Source organism: Danio rerio, chromosome 24 (assembly GCF_049306965.1).
Source record: "Danio rerio strain Tuebingen ecotype United States chromosome 24, GRCz12tu, whole genome shotgun sequence".
NCBI classification, from domain to species: Eukaryota; Metazoa; Chordata; class Actinopteri; order Cypriniformes; family Danionidae; genus Danio; species Danio rerio.
In genome coordinates this window covers 40,891,566-40,912,096 of record NC_133199.1, presented here as the reverse complement: position 1 = coordinate 40,912,096, position 20,531 = coordinate 40,891,566, and the positions used below count along the sequence as shown (strand labels likewise).

General features: G+C 36.4%; 1 protein-coding gene across 2 annotated transcripts; it reads right to left on the bottom strand.

Annotated features, from left to right (window-relative positions):
* Window positions 1–574: 574 nt before the first annotated feature.
* Window positions 575–20,265, bottom strand: LOC101886719 (interleukin-4 receptor subunit alpha). Of its 2 annotated transcripts, XR_012399542.1 has the most exons (10): window positions 20,140–20,265; window positions 19,412–19,493; window positions 18,069–18,186; window positions 17,133–17,296; window positions 12,384–12,535; window positions 7,379–7,547; window positions 5,420–5,510; window positions 5,265–5,331; window positions 2,157–2,713; window positions 575–1,255 (listed from the first exon to the last, which is right to left on the bottom strand). XR_012399542.1 is itself a non-coding variant. In XM_009302261.4 (9 exons), exons 2-9 carry the CDS (start codon window positions 19,479–19,481, stop codon window positions 2,372–2,374), a joined length of 1,173 nt encoding a protein of 390 aa, XP_009300536.1. In that variant the 5' UTR covers window positions 19,482–19,493; window positions 20,140–20,265; the 3' UTR covers window positions 694–2,371. The 2 variants fall into 2 exon arrangements, 1 of the variants encoding a protein (XP_009300536.1); XM_009302261.4 differs by having other exon boundaries at window positions 694–2,713.
* Window positions 20,266–20,531: the final 266 nt, after the last annotated feature.

Genomic DNA, 20,531 nt, shown 5'->3' with positions numbered 1-20,531 from the left:
ATATACAGTTATTTTAAACACTTTCAATGGTGTTTTATGAAAATTCAAAGTGTTTTCTTTAAAATGAAACCAAATTTTTGCATTTACACCTCGGCAAGTGGTGGGAAGCTTTTAATTTTGGGTAGGCAAAATCCAGGCGGAAATCCCAAAATAGCAGCAGAGTTTAACTGGTTATCTGGCCATTAACACCCATACAATCATCAATACATCTTAATAAAACTTTTAACTTTTTATTTTAAAAGGCTGTTTTTAACTCTTTATCGTAATGGTTTAATTATTTTCCGTAAAATAAAATGTCTTTAAAAGTTCTCCATGTAGATTTTGTTTATTATACTTTTTATAACTTTTAAGAAACATTTTTTTTTAAAAGAAAGTTTGTTTCATAAAAAAAAGTGTATTGATACAAGTAGTTTACTTGTTTTTACACTATTTAAAAAAAATGTATATATATATATATATATATATATATATATATATACACACACACACACACACACACACCAAAGGGGTGTTTAAATGTGGCGGCACCTTCATTTCTGCAGTTTCCTAAAAAAAATGAGAGAATCAGCAGCATATCCTCATCATGTTTAATTCCTCTACATAGAAGAAACCGATGCTTCAGGCGTATTGTATGTTTACTTAAACAGAATTCAGAACGTTCATAACCGCAAAATGCAGAAACCGACAGCAAAAGCATTGTGATATATCTTTAATTACAACATTTCAATACAAGTACAAGTGTAAAAATATAAATAGATTAAAAGGTTCTTTGTTTGTTTGTTTGGTTGTGTTCTTTTAACACGGCATCTGATATCTCATTTTAGATTTGTTTTCTGCTGATATTATGAAGAAATGCAATGTATTTTTAACTGTCACCAAAATATACCTATACGTGACATAAGACCTCACCTGAAAAAGGGTTAAAAGTGTAAAACTTACTAGTATAATGCGTGCACTTGAAAAACTTTTTTTTTCTACTGGTAAACAGTGATAGTGTGGAGGTTTTGCAGTACGTGCAACATTTAATGCTATTACATTTTAATAAGACCTTCTACTCCGCTTTAAGAACTTATTAAAGACATTGAATTGTAGAGGCATGAATTCACAAAACCAAACCATCAATGATGATTCTATTTAGGTGGATATGCTCATGCAAAGCATTTAGCAGGTTATGTAAAAATTGACTTGGCAGCAAAACACAAAGGTGATAAATATACAATATGAATACACTCACCGGCCACTTTATTAGGTACACCTGTTCAACTGCTCGTTAACGCAAATTTCTAATCAGCCAATCACAAATGCCTTGATGATGTCAGAGGAGAATGGCCAGGCTGGTTCCAGCTGATAGAAAAGCAACAGTAACTCAAATAAGTACTCGAGGTCTGCAGAAGAGCATCTCTGACACCGCACAACACATCAAACCTTGAGGCGGATGGGCTACAGCAGCAGAAGACCACACCAGGGGCCTCTCCTGTCAGCTAAGAACAAGAAACTGAGGCTACAATTCACACAGACTCACCAAAACTGGACAATAGAAGATTGGAGAAACGTTGCCTGCTCTGAGTCTCCATTTTTTTGCTGCTACATTCGGATGGTCGGGTCAGAATTTGGCATCAACAGTATGAAAGCAAGGATCCATTCTGCCTTTTATCAACGGTTCAGGCTGCTGGTGGTGGTGTAATGGTGTGGGGGAGATTTTCTTTGGATTCATTAGTACCAATTGTGCATCATGTCAACGCCACAGCCTACCTGAGTATTGTTGCTGACCATGTCCATCCCTTCTGATGGCTACTTCCAGCAGGATAACACACCACATCATAAAGCATGAATCATCTCAGACTGGTTTCTTAAATATGACAATGAGTTCACTGTACTCAAATGGCCTCCACAGTCACCAGAGCTCAATCCAATAGAGCGCCTCAGGGATGTGGTGGAATGGGAGATTCACATCAAGTATGTGCAGCCGACAAATCTGCAGCAACTGCGTGATGCTATCATGTCAATATAGAGCAAAATCTCTGGATAATATTTCCAGTACCTTGTTAAATCTATCCCACGAATCATTAAGGCAGTTCTGAAGGCAAAAGGGGTACTAACGAGGTGTACCTAATAAAGTGGCCGGTGAGTGTATTTGTAATGTAATCCTTTACTACATATAATTTTGAGATTCTAAAATATTTTCGAGACTGCTGCTGCTCAGTGCTGCCTTTATTTGATGTAAAATACAACAATTGAATATTATTGCAATATAAAAAAGCTGTTTTGTATTTCAGTATGTTTAAAAAATGTCATTAATTTTACAGCAGAATTTTCAGCATCATTTCTCTAGTTTTCTGTGTCATGATATTTCAGAAATATGCAGATTTGATCATTGGTTAAAAACAGCTGCCGCTTCTGTGACTGGTTCAGACGCTGTCTGTGTGTATGTGCTGGACAGTGTGCAGTAATCCTCGCTGCATGTGATGCTTCCTCCTTCAGTGGGCACGAAATCCCGAATCCAGCATCCCGAATCCACCTCTGATCCCACAGGAGAGTGAGGCATGCTGGGAGATGGGGGTGTGGCATCCTGCCTGTCAATCACTCCCATCTTCTCATAATCTAGTGCGGTCTGCTGAAGGGGCGTGGCTGTGCACCCTGTCAGCCTGTCAATCTTTAGAGACTCCTCCCCCTGCATGACATCACACACCTTACCCGACAGCGCTGAACACATCTGAAAGCACACACTGGTTAATCGTTAAAGGGGATCGTTCACCCTAAAATGAAAAGTTCATTATTATTTACTCTCCCTCATGTGATTCCAAACATTGCTGAACAGAAAAGAGGATATTTTGAAGAATGCTGAAAACCTGTAACCATTGACTTCCATAGTAGGAAAAATAAGTGGAAGTGAATGGTTACCGGTTTCCAACATTTTTCAAAATATCTTTTTTTTTTTGTGTTCAACAGAAGAAAGAAACTAAAAAGGTTTGAAACAAGTATGGGGAGAGTAAATGAATTTCAATTTTTAGGCGAACTGTCCCTTTAAAACCAATGCTAGAAGCAGCTTTAGTTAATTTTGTGGTATTGGAGTCCACAGTTGGGTTTCGCAAGGCTAGAAACATGATTGAAATCTTAAATCTGATAATACGCCGCTAAAACCATTATTGATATCCTTCTCGTATCTGATTTGTGAAAGTTTCTTTTCAGCAATTTTGACAGAGGAAATGTCAAGACAAAGATTTCTGGTTTTCAACCATGAAAAATAGTGTGATGATGATATGATTAATACAATAAACCAAACTAAAACCTACTTCAGCTTTAAACTTCAAATAAACTATGTTTTGTTTGTAATGAATGAAATATATATTAGTATTGTGTGAAAATAGAAGTAGATCATACACTTTTCAAATACTTTCTCTGTATTAAATGTTGAGCTTGCAGTATATACACTACCTGACAAAAGTCTTGTCGCCTATCCAAGTTTTAGGAACAAATAATAACTTGACTTCTAGTTGATTGTTTGGTGTTAGAAGTGGCTTATATAAAAGACCTCTAGATTACGCTTATTTAACCAAAATAAAATAGGATCATGTCTTGATTTTGAATGATTTAATTAGGACAGTAAGGTCTGACTTTGCTTAGACAAAAGTCTTGTCACTGAACAGAAATAATGTCCAGTATAGAATATAAAGTCCTGCTGCAGTGGAGACAGAATGAATATTGTGTCTGACTCCATCATGAGCTTGGAGGACTGCATCCATACATCTCTGCAATGACTCAAATCACTGATTAATGAAGTCATCTGGAATGGCAAAGAAAGCGTTCCTGCAGGACTCCCAGAGTTCATCAAGAGTCTTTGGATTCATCTTCAATGCCTCCTCCTTCATCTTACCCCAGACATGCTCAATAATGTTTATGTCTGGTGACTGGGCTGGCCAATCCTGGAGCACCTTCTTTGCTTTCAGGAGCTTTGATGTGGAGGCTGAAGTATGAGGAGCAGCGCTATCCTGCTGGAGAATTTGCCCTCTCCTGTGGTTTGTAATGTAATGGGCAGAACAAATGTCTTGATACCTCAGGCTGATGATGTTGCCATCCACTCTGCAGATCTCTCGCACGCCCCCATACTGAATGTAACCCCAAACCATGACTTTTCCTTCACCAAACTTGACTGATTTCTGGAGTCTCTGAGAATCTTCTGAGAATCTTGAGTCCATGCTGGTTCCAGTAGGTCTTCTGCAGTATTTGTGATGATTAGGATGCAGCTCAACAGATGATTCAACGATAAAATTGACCTCCTGCCACTTTTCCAAATGATCAACTAGAAGTCAAATGATTATTTGTTGCTCTTACAGCTGGGATCAATGACAAGACTTTTGTCAGGTATTGTATGTCTTTTACTTCTCCGAATGATTCAGAGGTTAGGAGATTCACTTTTTTAGATTCTGAATGAATCAGTGTTTTTGTTTTAATGAGGGAACTAATTAGTGTTTTATGACAAATTAAGCTAATAATTCAGTGACTCCTTAAACAGAGCACTTGTTTTGTTCTTAAACTTTTAGAATAAATTAATTGAAGACTTCAGTTTGTGTGATTCAGTGACTGACTTATTTTGCTTGTTTTGCTCCTGAATGGATCAGTACTTCTGAATCAAATAATTCAGTGACTTATTCAGAAAGAAAAGACTTGTTTCCTTTGTGAAATAATCAGCATTTTTAAGCAAATCAGTCACTAAATGAATTTAAAAAAAATAAAAATATAAATAATTGAAAGAACATTTCAGTGGTTCACTTAAAAAGACAACAATTATATAGTGACACTCATAAAAGGAATGGTCATATATGAATCAGCATTTTTAAATTAACTGCTGAGTGAATATTTCAACGACTAAAGGCAAAACACTTATTTTGTTTACTTATGAATCATTATTTTAGAACAAATAATTTGAGTGAATGATTCAGTGACTCATGGACTCATGAAGAATCTCGTTTCACTTACGAACGAATCTCTTTGTTTTGGAACTGACCGAGTGAATGATTCAGTGACTCATGGACTCATGAAGAATCTTGTTTCGCTTATGAACGAATCTCTTTGTTTTGGAACTGACCGAGTGAATGATTCAGTGACTCGTAAAAATGGTCTTGTTTGACTCTTGAATGCACCAGCATTTCCAAATATAAATACACTTATATACATATATACATGCGAACATACAGTTATTCAGTAAACCTCAGTTTCCATCTACTCGGGAAACTATTTAACATGCAAAAAAAAAAAAAAGTTACCTGAACATCTAAATCCCAGTCTCTGAAATAAGGAGCTGGTGATGGTACATAATCATCCTTCCTCCATCTACAGCACAAACATCCATAATAAAGATTTACATAAACACAAACAGATGAAATGAACAATTTTCAGGGAAATAGATGCTATGTCTGACCTAGAGTACGGGATACAGGACAGTAGAACCAGAAGTAGTGGCAAAAACAGAAAATACCAGGCTACGTGGAAAGATCTTTCTGGGCTCTCTTCTGAAACACACAAGTTTAGATTCTTTTTATTTACAGTACAATCATGGTTTGATCCTTCCTTTATGATTGTTATTCAGACCGAAATGATCATTCAGTTACTTCAGTATTTCAGTTAACAAAAAAGTTTTTGACCAACAGTTTTAGTCGTAGTTTTAATTAGCTAAAATCCACTTAAACATGGGTATTTTCAAAACTGCACTTTTTGTATGCGGTTTTGCCGCTTGTCCACATGAAAACGCAGTGTCAGCTGACTAAATCTGAAACTTTTGACTTTGAAATGGAAATGAGGCAAAATTCCGCACATATGAGGCGAACGCACTGCATATTTCATGTCATTGGCCTGTGGGACGGTAATCCAAGTTTGCATTAATTTGTATGCAAATTTACTCGTGCATTCTTTATGCAAATTTACTCGTGTCATTATGCCCCTTCATTTCTTTTAAAACAAAAGTGAAAAAATATCACTTATTTTTATAAATAATATATTTATAAAAATATGTGTAGACATGGCTTTACTGTGGGTTCCAGATGCCTGTGTAATCCCCGCGGTTATCTTTTAATGATTTGTTGAGTGAATAATTCAATGACTCACTCAAAAACAGAACACTTGTTTCATTCAATAATGAATCAATTTTTGAACGAATCATTTGAGTTAATGATTCAGTGAAGAGCGTGCTTGTTTCATCAATGAATGCATCAGTGTTTTTGAACGAATCATTTGAGTGAATGATTCAGTGAAGAGCGTGCTTGTTTCATCAATAAATGAATCAGTGTTTTTGAAGGAATCATTTGAGTGAATGATTCAGTGAAGAGCGTGCTTGTTTTATCAATAAATGAATCAGTGTTTTTGAATGAACCATTTGAGTGAATGATTCAGTGAAGAGCGTGCTTGTTTCATCAATGAATGAATCAGTGTTTTTGAACGAATCATTTAAGTGAATGATTCAGTGAGGAGTGTGCTTGTTTCATCAATGAATGAATCAGTGTTTTTGAACGAATCATTTGAGTGAATGATTCAGTGAGGAGTGTGCTTGTTTCATCAATGAATGAATCAGTGTTTTTGAAGGAATCATTTGAGTGAATGATTCAGTGAGGAGCGTGCTTGTTTCATCAATGAATGAATCAGTGTTTTTGAACCAATCATTTGAGTGAATGATTCAGTGAGGAGCGTGCTTGTTTTATCAATGAACGAATCAGTGTTTTTGAGCAAATCATTTGGCTGAATGATTCAATGAAGAGTGTGCTTGTTTCATGAATAAATAAATCAGTGTTTTTGAACCAATCTTTTAAGAGAATGATTCAGTAAATAGCGTGCTTGTTTCATTAATGAATCATTGTTTTGTAATGAATCATTTGAGTAGTTGATTCAGTAAAGAGAGTGCTTGTTTCATTAATGAATGAATCAGTGTTTTTGAACAAATCATTTGAGTAATTGATTCAGTGAAGAGCGTGCTTGTTTCATTAATGAATGAATCATTGTTTTTGAAGGAATCATTTGAGTGAATGATTCAGTGAAGAGCGTGCTTGTTTCATCAATGAATGAATCAATGTTTTTGAACGAATCATTTGAGTGAATGATTCAGTGAAGAGCGTGCTTGTTTTATCAATAAATGAATCATTGTTTTGTAATGAATCATTTGAGTAATTGATTCAGTGAAGAGCGTGCTTGTTTCATTAATGAATGAATCATTGTTTTGTAATGAATCATTTGAGTAATTGATTCAGTGAAGAGCGTGCTTGTTTCATTAAGGAATGAATCAGTGTTTTTGAACAAACCATTTGAGTAATTGATTCAGTGAAGACTCTGCTTGTTTCATTATTGAATGAATCAGTGTTTTTGAATTTAATACATTTAGAGACTGACTTACTGTGAATGTCTCCTGTTCTCCAGAGTAATGCAGGTCCCCACGGGCTCCATACACCTTTATAATCCACTTGATCAGGCCGTGATCTCACACGCACTGTATAATCGGTCTGAGGTTCAAATGTAGACTCGTCCACATAAACCTTCTGCTCGACAGATTCTGCTTCATACACCTGAAACACGAGCATCAGCCATTAACTTAAAGGGACAGTTCACCCAGAAACTACAATTCTGTCATCATTTACTCATCTTCCACTTGTTCCAAACCTGTTTGACTTTTCTTTTAAGGAAGATATACTGAAGAAACAGCCATTGAGTTCTCTTGTATCCTTTTTTTTCAACACTGTAAAAAATGTCTGGGTTCCACACAATTCTTTCATGTTGTCTCAACACAAACTGGTTAAGGTAAATTAATTGTTTTTACAAATTTAACTGGATTAAACATAAAACAATTAAGATAAAAATCTCAAGAATTGTGTTGATTTAACTCATTTATAAATAAGTAGTTTGAATAAGCAGCTAAAGTCCTATTTTGAGTGTCAGGGGTTGTTGTTGTTTGTTTCAGCATTCTACAGAATCTCCTTTTGTGTTTAACAGAAGAATTTCATAGTCAGTGTGAGTAAATGAAACCTTAATTTGTGGGTGAACTGTCCCTTTAAAGAACTTAAAAGATGCTTTAACACCAATTTTGAAAGCTCAGTGAAAATTCAGTCACTTTAGTAGTGTTACTTCTGTAAAACATGGGTGTATTCAGATGTCTTAAAATAGACCCTTGTGAAAATGAGGTGTCAATAAAAAATCCTATCATTGTTAATGCCGTAAAATTAACATGAATTTACATCCTGTGTCACATCTCTAGTGTGAAACCTTTCAGAGTCAATCTGTACATTTTAAAAGACAACAATGCAATCATCTCATGATCCTGGATGTTACACTTTCTAAAGTTTATGTGCATTACTACACATTTTAAACAATCTATTATTTCATATTTTATTAGTTCATTTAGCCACAGTAAAAGCCAGAATGAAAGAAGCTACGGTATTTCAAAAAATCCTATTCAATTATTTTGTTTTCATTCAAATAATTCAATTACAAAAATATATTTAACTTTTAAAACTTAAAACAATAAACAATGTACTTCTTAAAAAAATAGTATTTTAGTTGGAGCATCCTAGTCCTTAGTGCTCAAAAGTTTACACACCCCTTGAAGGATCTGTTAAAATGTGAATAAAATAGTGTGTGATCATATTATATTATATTTATGTGCAGTTGAAGTCAAAATTAATAGTCCTTATTTTATTTAATTTTGAATTTTTCAAATATTTCCTTAATGATGTTTAATCAACATATGCACATTCTGAAAGCGTAGCCATGTATACATTTCTGGAGTAGCCATAAGTACGTATGGCTGCATTTTGTCTTTAAGATGAGCGCTATGGACTATGGGGCTATGGGCTGATTACCTCCATATGGACGGCTTTTCCATTGTTAGTAGTTTGTCCAGAGGCTCATTATGTGCGTCAGAGGATTTGAGACACAAAGTGGAATTGACAGTGATGACGAGGTTCGAGTCTGGCAAAGAACGGTTCCAGAAAGCAGGTAAAACAAAAACAAAAGCCAAAAAATAAACTAAACAAGTAAATGACAGGGTGAGAATGTCGTTAAAATCTGAAAACGTTGTGAAAATCAGGTGAGGTCTTTCTGTTTCTGGATTGCTTTTGAAAACACTATTGGTTGGGTTAAGGAGCATGACAAGGGTCAGTCAGTCAGTTGACAGTGACCTCTAGTGGATTAAGGCGAAAACAACAAACACGAATGACACTCGAGAGAGAAATTTGAGAACGGAAAAAGCGAACACAGTGACCTCTAGTGGATTAAGGCGAAAACAACGGGCGCGAATGACACTCGAGAGAGAAATTTGAGATCTGAAAAAGCATACACAGCGGCCTCTGGTGGATTTATGCGAGAACAGCGGGTGCAAATGACACTCGCGAGAGAAATTTGAGATCTGAAAACGCGTACACAACAGCCTCTAATGGATTTATGTGAGAACAGCAGCCGTGAATGGCGTTCGCGAGACAAATGTTGAACAAAATATGAGAGATGTTATTTTTTTTTATTTACTACTGTCCTGAGGAGGATATTTTACATATTTCACCCCTGGCTCTTAATGCCTGGTGTTTCTTTCTGGAGCATCATCAGTGAGGGTTTAAAACCTTGTTTGAGTCCCTCAATTACCCTTAGAGTGAAAAAAGGAATCATACAGTGACTGCTGGGAAGGGTTCAAATCTGCAGAAGACGCTAAAAAACTAGAGAATCTGCAGCACATGGAGGATTTTTCTGAAGTTTGACTGTTCAGAACAACCATCGCAAAGCAGAAAAAGGGTCTATAAACTTTTGCAGGGAATTATTTTAATAATTTCAGTGTTTTTGTTTGTGAACTTTATGTAAACATCTTTTATGTAAAACATCTTACACAGTACTAAATAAAAAATAACATGCAATTTGTATGATCGCTCTTATTTTGTTCAGATTATTCACACTTTAACAGATCTTTCAATACAGTTGTGTTTTTCAGCACATTTCTAAACATAATAGTTTTAATAACTCATTTCTAATACCTGATGTATTTGAACTTTGTCATGTTGACAGTAAATAATATTATACTAGATATTTTTCAAGACACTTCTATACAGCTTAAAGTGACATTAAAAGGCTTAACTAGGTTAATTAGGTTAACTAGGCAGGTTAGGGTAATTAGGCAAGTTCTTGTAAAACGATGGTTTGTTCTGTAGACTATCAAAAGAAATATATAGCTTAAAGGGGCTAATAATATTGACCTTAAAATGTTTTTTAAAAAAATGTATCTGCTTTTATTCTAGCCGAAATAAAACAAATAAGACTTCCTCCAGAAGAAAAAATATTATAAGACATACTGTGAAAATGTCCTTGCTCTGTTAAACATAATTTAGAAATATTAAAAAAAAGAAAAGAAAAATTCTAAGGGGGGTTAATAATAATGATTTTAGCTACATATGTGTGCATGCAGGGGAGTAACGCCACTGGGGTTCTTCTATCTGCTCTCTATCATCGACACAGAGAGTGTTTATGAGTTGATGTGCTCTTCCGTGTCCAATAGCTTTGCATACATGCTCTAAAAATAACTATGCGAGAGTTCAAACGAGCAGGTATTGTGGTTAAACTGATCGTTTCAGATAGTGATGAAATGCCGAAACAGCAACAAATTACTTTAGTCAACATGGATGGAAAATAGATGAGCTGGTTGATTCAGGACAGAGTTTTAACTCAGGTCAGAATACAAATTATTTCTGTCAGACAGAAGATGATGTCTATGTCTGTTTAGGAATTTGTGCTGTACTAAAAATGAGCACCAGAAATTTTTCATTTGTTCATTAACTAAACATGGCTGTTTATTCAAGACAATAAAATAATGTTAAATAATGGATTATATATATATATATAAATATATATATATATATATATATATATATATATATATATATATATATATATATATATATATATATATATATATATATATATATATAATCATTCATTCATTCATTAATTTTCTTGTCGGCTTAGTCCCTTTATTATTCCGGGGTCGCCACAGCGGAATGAACCGCCAACTTATCCAGCAAGTTTTTACACAGCAGATGCCCTTCCAGCCGCAACCCATCTCTGGGAAACATCCACACACATTTACACACACACTCATAGACTACGGATAATTTAGCCCACCCAATTCACCTGTACCGCATGTCTTTGGACTGTGGGGGAAACCGGAGCACCCGGAGGAAACCCACGCGAACGCAGGAAGAACATGCAAACTCCACACAGAAACGCCAACTGAGCCGAGGCTTGAACCAGCGACCCAGCTACCTTCTTGCTGTGAGGCGACAGCACTACCTACTGCGCCACTGCTTTGCTTATATATAAATATATTTTTGTTCTTGAATAACTGAAAATAACACTCCCAATTGGAAAAAATATCTGGTGAAAGATTCATTCATTTTCTTTTTGGCTTAGTCCCTTTATTAATCAGGGGTCGCCCCAGCAGAATGAACCGTCAACTAATCCAGCATATGTTTTTATCACCGCAGCTGCCCTTCCAGCTGCAACCCATCTCTGCGAAACATCCATACAACCTCACTCACACTCATACACTATTGACTATTTAGCCTACCCAATTTACCTGTACCACATGTCTTTGGACTGTGGGGGAAACCCACACGAACGCAGGGAGAACATGCAAACTCCACACAAAAACGCCAACTGACCTGAGGCTCGAACCAGCGACCTTCTTGCTGTGAGGCGACAGCACTACCTACTGCGCCACTGCGTCTCCATGAAAGATACATTTAAAGTATTTTAGTTGACCAGCATCTGTGACTTATTCAGAAAAATATTCACAGAATCATTCACAAAATAAAGAATGTTTAGTAATTATTAGTTTGTTTATACTCTCATTTAAAACTTATGGAATTATTTGTGATGACACGATGGCTCAGTGGTTAGCATTGTCGCCTCACAGCAAGTAGATAACTGGTTTGAGTCCCAGCTGGGTCAGTTGGCGCTTCTGTGTGGCGTTTGCGTGTTCTCCCTGTGTTGGTGTGGGTTTCCTCCGGGTGCTCCGATTTCCCCCATAGTCCAAACACATGCGCTATAGGGGAATTATATTAACTAAATTGGCTGTAGTGAATGAGTGTGTATGGATGTTTCCCAGTACTGGATTGCAGTTGGAACGGTACCACTGTGTAAAACATACGCTGAATAAGTTGGCAGTTCATTCCGCTGTGGCCACCTATGATGAACAAAGGGACTAAGAATGAATGAATTTGTTTATCTGTCTATTATTATTTATATTAATTAGTTGTTCACAATGCCGATATCAAACAAACAAACTAAACTTAACTAATAAATCAAGTTGCACACAAATGCAAAGTAAATCTGTTTGTTGGAGCGGTTGTGATAAAGCTGTGGCGCACCTTGTGTGTGCTGCTCATGCTCAGCTGGTAGTGCAGGTGTGAGATGAATAAACTGCGGATCCAGGAAAAAGCTTCATATCCACTTTGCCACTGGAAAACAGCACTGTTCTTCACCCAGAGCACGGACAGGTCAGACGGAGGGACTGGACGAACTACAACACACACAGGTTTTTATGTTTTATGGGGTCTTCTCACAGACTAAATCATTGTTATTCTGTACCCAACCCTCACAGAAAACATTCTGCAGTTTGACATTTTCAAAATACTTTACTCTGAGTGATATATGATTCCGTTCCTCATGGGAACCAAACAAATTAGACATTTGGTCCCTACCAGAACCACGCACAAATTTACTTAGATATCTAAATTGCGACTTTACATAGATATCTACTGTTTTTATATACAGATAATTAAAATTGTACAATCCAAAAATTGACATTATTTTTATACAAATTTTACAAAAGTTTTAATGCATCCAAAAGTGTGATTTTTTTATTGATTGATTTATTTTATTTTTTTTATCATTTCTTAATTTCTAACTCAAAACAAGATGTTCTGAAGAATGTTGGGGAAAAAGCAGCCATTGACATCCACATTATGAATGAAAAATGCAATGCAAGTCAATGGTTGTTGTTTTTTTAGCGTTCTTCAGAAAATATTCCTTTGTGTTCAACAGAAGAAAGAAACTCAAACAGGTTTTTGACAAGTCAAGGATGACTAAATGATGACAATTAAAATTTTTGCGTAAAATCTCAACTTAAATCGGTAAACACACGCATGTACACACAAATGTGTTTGTGTTGGTGAAGTGTGGGGACATTCAATATCGTTTTTAGGGATGTCCAGATCTGATCATGTGATCAGAAATCGGGCCTGATGATCAGTTTTAGACTCGATCGGAATCGGGCGTTACCTCCAGATCAGGACTCGAATATATATGTGTGTGTGTGTGTATGTGTGTGTATATATATATATATATATATATATATATATATATATATATATATATATATATATATATATATATATATATATATTAGGCAGGGGACGATAACTGTGTTTAAGGTATACAGTGGTTTGGAAAGTCAAGGTTTTGAAACCGTCAAAATTGTTTTAGGACAACAGTATCTCCAGCAGAAAAGATCTCCAAATATGCTGTAATAATTGTAAAAAAATCTGTTTTTGAAACACATGAAAACAGCAGAAGTCAATTAATCTTTTGAATTATTTAGCCTGACATGTTTACTGCTCCAAAATATTTTAAATGTTTTAAAAAAGGTTTTGTTTTTAACCCAGACATTTAAAAACAATATATTTTAGAGCAGTAACCACAAAACCGTGATACCGCGAAATCGTGATATTTATATCCAAGGTTATCACACGGTCAGAATCTTATACCGGCTCATGCCTTATTTTTATATACACACTCACACACACACACACACACAAACACCTGCTCCAAGTCTCCACAGATTAGACTCTCACAGCTGATGCTGCTTTTGAACTGATTACTGCACTACATAAGCAACACAAACACACACAATGTTGCTGAGTCTTGTAAGCTGTAAAGTGAACATTACGACAGTTTCCCCTTGCTTTCATTTCCTTGTGTGATCTTGCTTGGTTCTGTTTGATTGTCCCTGTATGCCGCCTGCCTTTTGACCACTTGCCTGCTTTTATAACTACGACTCTAGATTGCCCATATACATCTGTTTGTTTCTGTTTTAACCACTGCTTGTTTGACCATCCTGTCAATAAAGACCTGCATAAGGATCCTCACACTGTTGTCAGCGTCACATCCACTGTTACATATATATATATATATATATATATATATATATATATATATATATATATATGTATGTATGTATTAGGGATGTAACGGTATTGTAAATACCGTCATACCGCAATATTAAATTTTTTCGATATTACCGAAGTCGTATGACTCGGTAAAACTATAGGTCTTCTGAGAAAATTTGCTCAGGCGAATGAAGCGAACGGGAGGTAGCTGAAACTTCATTTCCCATCAGCCCCGGCGTGGCCATAATCCTTTGCGGTCTGTTGTCGCTACAGATCCAGTAATGCGGAAATGGAGTGTGCTGCTAGTAGCGGAGATGAAAAAAAGATGGAAATGATCGAACCTAAAGCGGGTGTTGTCGCCGCGCGCGTGCTGAATAGCGGTGCTGTCGCGCGCGTTCTGATCAGCTGTGTTGTGGCGCGCGTATTGTAAAGCGCCGAGGGGGGGTTGAGCGCGCATACTCAAGAGAGGTGTTGTCGCGCGCCTACTGAAGGGCTGGACTGGACGGAGGTTGTGTCGCGTCGCGGGGGCACTTTTGATCGTTTTGGAAGGGCATTTTCTATCCAAGACTAAAAAGGGCATGTGCACTGCAAAGGTTGAGCCCTATGTGTGCACGTGCCAGCAAGTTGGGGAATACGACTAATAACAGTCATGGGGACTGCAGAAACACAGCACACTGTTCAGATTGATGCAGACATTGACTTGTACCGCAAAGAGATCTCTATCTCACTCATGGTTTGTCCTCTCAAGTGGGGGAAAGACAATGCACAACGTTACCCCACTGCTGTCAACATGGGCCAAGTCATATCTCTCTTGTCCCAGAAACCTCAGTCCCAAATGAGAGGGTTTTTTTCTGTTGCAGGGGACATTGTAAATACCCAGAGATACCAGCTTTTACCAGATTATAGTTATATGATAATTTTCCTTTAAACCCATCTCTATCTAAGTGAGTGATTAAATGTTAAATGTGATGAGTTTTTAACAATACTAAATTGAAACTTTATTTTTTTTACATGGTTTAATAATTTTTTGTTATTAAAATTGAAGTTCCTGTTTCAAAGCTAACAGATAGATGGCTAATTTGTATGTCATTGACACTTTTGGCACTTTTTTGGAGTATTTTCAAAAGTTTTTTTTTCCTGTAAATGATTCAATAAATACCGTACCGTGACATTCATACCGAGGTATTACCGTACCGTGAAATTCTGATACCGTTACATCCCTAGTATGTATATATTCTCATAATTTTTTAACACATTTATAGTTATGCGGTGGCACAGAGTTAGACCTCTTTCTTAACTTCACACAGAAACAGCAATGCGCGCAGCATGACATCACTTTGCTGCAGAGACGCTATTGGTTAAATGGTCCAAAGTAGAACCCGGAAGCAGCTTGAAGCGGAAAGCGCGAGTATGTCTGTGGACTAGAGGTATTATAAGGTTGATGAGGACAACATTGCCATACTGTTGAAAACTGAGATGTAAACTTGCGATTGCCTGCCAGGTGTTTTAAGTTGAGGTGCTCTTTGTTTTCATATTAGATTTACTGTTGCACTGAACTCCAAAAGTGAAGAATTTGTTATTTATTACTTGATAGTTCAAGCTAGCTAACAGAAGTGCTCAGTTTGTTAACAGAGTTGTTGAATGTTCTGGATCCATTCTGGATCTGTTTCTTCGCTCTTCTTTATTCTTTCTTAATGTATTATAGAAGTATCGGATCGAGTTTCGCTATCGGTAGATATTCATCAGGGCATCGCTAGTTGTTTTCATACTAGAGATGCGCGGATGGCGGTTACAGCCGCGGAATCCGCGGATAAACTGCGGATCGGGCGGATGACGTGACGAAAAATAATATTTTAATCAAATTCGGGCGGGTGGTGGGCGGTTGTACTGTTTTTGTACACATAGCTGGGGCACCAACGAAAAAGCCTAGGTCTGACTTCACAGAATGAGAGGAGGAATCGGATACACTAATTCTGGATGAAGTACAGAAGTCTTCCTCTACAAAATTAAGAATAGACGGATCAGCAGAGGAAAATCTACTTTCCTTTTGGGAGAAACAAGGCAGTCATTCCCACGTCTACAGCACTTTGCCAAGAGAATTCTATGCATTCCAGCAACAAGTGCTGCAAGCGAGCTCTCCTTCAGTGCAGCAGGGCGCATTAGAGGCCAGGCGCTCTCGTCTGAATGTTGAAATGATGTGTCAAAATGCGATTTCTATTAGGCTACTATAATAAAAAAAAATTGTACAGTACAGTGCGTTTCATTTAGGCTATTTATTTATTTATTTTTGTCCCTGTGCACCGATTGGAGACGGAGTTCACTGCTGATATTCTGAGAGGTTTATAGGGTGCTTCTCATTTCTTATTTGTGTATCCTCGTTTCCTTCCCTTGTTTTCTTTCCTCGTCTTTCCACCCCTATAGGATGCGAGGGAAGGACGCAAAAAAAAAAAACTCAAGGACCGAGGAATCGAATCAAGTGAAAAGACACGTCCTCGTATTGCTTAGCGTCACTTCAAAGCGTCAATAAATGCTGGATTTGACTTGCACGTTTGGATTAACTGCATGTCATTAAAGTCATTCTCTATTTTCTAATAATTAATAAAGAAACATTCATTTAATAATAAAAAGGAATAAGCCATTCAAATAAGGAGCTCAGTCAGCAGATGGCGGGCGGGTGCGGTTTTAAAAATTGGTCAAAAATGTTAGTGCGGATGGATGGCGGACGGATGATGAGTTTTATGATTCGGTTGCGGATGAAATAATAGCCCATCCGCGCATCTCTATTTCATACTGTATACAACTTTTAATTTCTATCACTCTTTTCCAACCCTCACAGAAAACTCTGTGCATCCTTACTTAATAAAAAAAACTAATTCAGTATGATACTTATAAGCCTTCTCCTTGCAATACACATCGAACCCAAACTAACTTGAGTACGCTCATTCTTACTGTGATTACATGGCATGAACTTCTCGTCCAGTACGACATCTTGGTGAGCAGAATGGAAGGAGATCCTGTAAGTGTCCACATCGGAGAAAATCACATCCGGTGATAAATCCAGCTCACACAGTAAAGCCTGCTCTCTCCTCTGCAGTGGGCAGATGTGCTGTTCACTACACACAAGCAGATTAGCAGACATTCAGTTGATTGTTTGACTGTAATGTTCGAGTGTAATTATTTGAGAACAGGGTAATGCTTTACTTGAAGGGGGAGTTCATAAAACAGGGAGTCCTGAAACACTTATATTTAGTAGTGACAAATGAATATTAATCTGTTTTTTGCATGCTTTTGACAACATTGAGTGTCTTAAAGTCATTTATAACATGTCATTAAGTGTCATTCACTCGGTAACGTCACTTTAAGTGCAAAGATGACATTTTTTTGAGATGTCTTTGTGTTGACGACTTGACACTTCCAAGATAGCAATCTTGTAATTAACATCTTTAACTTGTGACAGCATAACTTAAACCTGTCACTGTCATGAGGGCATTATAGAAGTGTCATTAAATATTAATAAGACTGCTATAAATTGAGTAGTAATGACAGTTTTAAAGATTTTTTTAACGACAAATACAGTTTGTTCCACTGAAAAAAAGTATTTGTGACAATTATAACTGGTGGTGGATGAGGAGATTCCCTCCAAAACTGTGTAAAGTGCTTTAAGTGTCCTGAAAAACGCTAAAGTTATATAAATGTAAGGAATTATTAATATTATAATAACCTCATGACATGTTTTTGAAAAAATTGTTGCATTTACAGTGTTATAACTCTTTTGAGATCTATTTAATAATCGTTACATGTGTCATATCATGATAATAAAGGTGTCTTGACAGTCTTATGAACACACCCCCTTCAAGGAGCATGTTATCGAGTAACGTTACTCACTCGTCTGCACTGAAATGCAGCCAGGACGATTCGTTTACCAGAAACTCATCCGAGATATTCAGAGAGCAGCTGATGTTGGATAAATAATTACTGAGACACTGCAGACTGTACTGATTACCTGGACACATTTATAGACGACATTTAGGGAATTAAAACCCACACTGAATTTCGTATGCTACACCTTTATTGACGTTAGAGCGTCCATTTAGACTTGAATACGAGATTGCGCAAGACTTCCGGTCTCATCCACTTGCAGTCATATTTTATTCGTTATATTTATTGCCATAATTTTAAACAAACTGATTTGCCACAAATAGGTGTCATTTGTCATTGATTTATTAATGGGCTTTATGCATAGCAAGTGTTTTTCTGAAAAACATCCAGTAAAATGTTGGTGTCTGATTTCAATTTCATAAGCTTCCTTTTACAGCATCGACAATGTAATTTATTTCAAATATAATCTGTTAAATAGATTTAGGTATTAATTTAGATGTTTAAGTTTAAAATAAGAGGAAAGACAATTTAAACACAATAAAAACACAGCTTAAACCAGTCTAGGCTGGTTGGCTGGTTTTAGCTGGTCAACCAGGCTGTTTTTGGAGGGGGTTTGGCCACTTCTAGGCTGGTTTCCAGCCATTTCCAGCCTGGTCTTAGCTGGTCAGGTTGGGAGATGACCACCAAAACCAGCTTGACCAGCCTAGCCAGTCTGGGACCCCATAAAACCAGCTATATCCAGCTTAAACCAGGCTTGTCTAGCTGGTTTTAGCTGGTCATTTTCCAGCTAAGACCAGGCTGAACATGGCTGGAAACCAGTCTGTAAGTGGCCAAACCCCCCCTTAAACCAGGCTGGTCAACCAGCTAAAACCAGCCAACCAGCTTATAGGCTGGTTTTAGCTGTGTTTTTTTCAGTAGGAAAGCATCATCAAGAGCAAACGACAAGCAAACTACATTGAAATACTGTAGTAAAATACATTTCCATATTATGGCATGAAACAAGAAGTTTAATTTGAGCTTCTTGTCCGGTCTGAGACCCTTTTTATATTGTATATGTCAGGCAGTGAAGATCATTTATTTTTAAATAAACCAGATCTTAAATGTGGTGAGATTATTATGGCATGACAGTTCACATGAAGCATTTGAGCTGTCTGACTGACAATAAAAAGTCCCTGTGCATATAGGCTACACCCCATTACCTGTTATGGATTGTGGTTTGGATGTCTCACACATTTGCAATGTAATTTAGTACATTAACTAATCAATTATATTAAAATATTAAGAAACACGATAACACTAAATGACTACTATAGGCTGTATAATACATAACAATGTGAGTATAGGCTTACCCAAAGTGATGAAAGTCACCAAAAGGTCAGAAAAACAAACCAATGTGAAAATGAAAGCAGAGCGATGCATGTTCTCTATACTCTGAAACAAATGAAGAAAGTAGCAATTAAAATGGAGAATTAATTTGATGTCTATATTGCCATAGCCTATATTTCGTTTAGTTTTGAATGCATTAAACATTTCTATGAAACATTAATTCACAAACATTGAGACACTGTCAATTTCAGTTAGTTCGCTGATGCTGAATCCACTTTTTTTTTTTTTTTTACTTTATATTTTAACTTTCAGGTAATCTGGTCAAACTCAATAGCTGCTGTTTCACAAAGAGTTTTGATACGCTGTTAACAATTTCCTGTAAAATGTACAATAACTTACAGTTTGCCAGTAACTTACTGTAAATCAATTACATGAAAAATAATGTATTTGTACATTTAGAGCACAATTTATATTGTTCTATATGTATTTATAGTACTGTATAATTACCGTAAAATTTACAGTCATTTTCACAATGCAGCTTTAAACTACTACTGCAGAACTGTGTAAAATAGAGTTCATTACAATTAAATACTGGTAATTTACAAAAATCGTTAACAGTGTGTGAGTGTAAACATGTATTACATGTGTTAAAATTCTGTATTTTGTGGCTTAAACAAAATGTAAACCACAAGGAATGAAATCAAATGCTAAATATTATTTAAATATATTTAAATCAAGAGTGAAAATTTACCTGCTCTTGTTTCGGGTTTCACATGAAAAGTAAGTTTCAGTTGTTTTCTCTCTTACTCTCTCTCTCTCGCGCTCACACACACACACACACACACACACACACACACACACACACACACACACACACACACACAGTTTTTTTTTCAGTCAGTGTTTTGATGATGCGTCTATCAGTCATCTGATCTGTTCTCAGATTTTCTCTTTTATCAACTCATACTTTTTCGCATTTCAGATCAGCAGATTCTCTGACATTTCATAAAAGATATCATCTCAGTTTAGTACTGCCTCCAGACTGAAAATCATTCTTATATCATGCTTCAACCAACATTATTTATGTTCATTTATATTACAAACGCATATGAAACATATTTTTCTCAAATTCATATTATATGG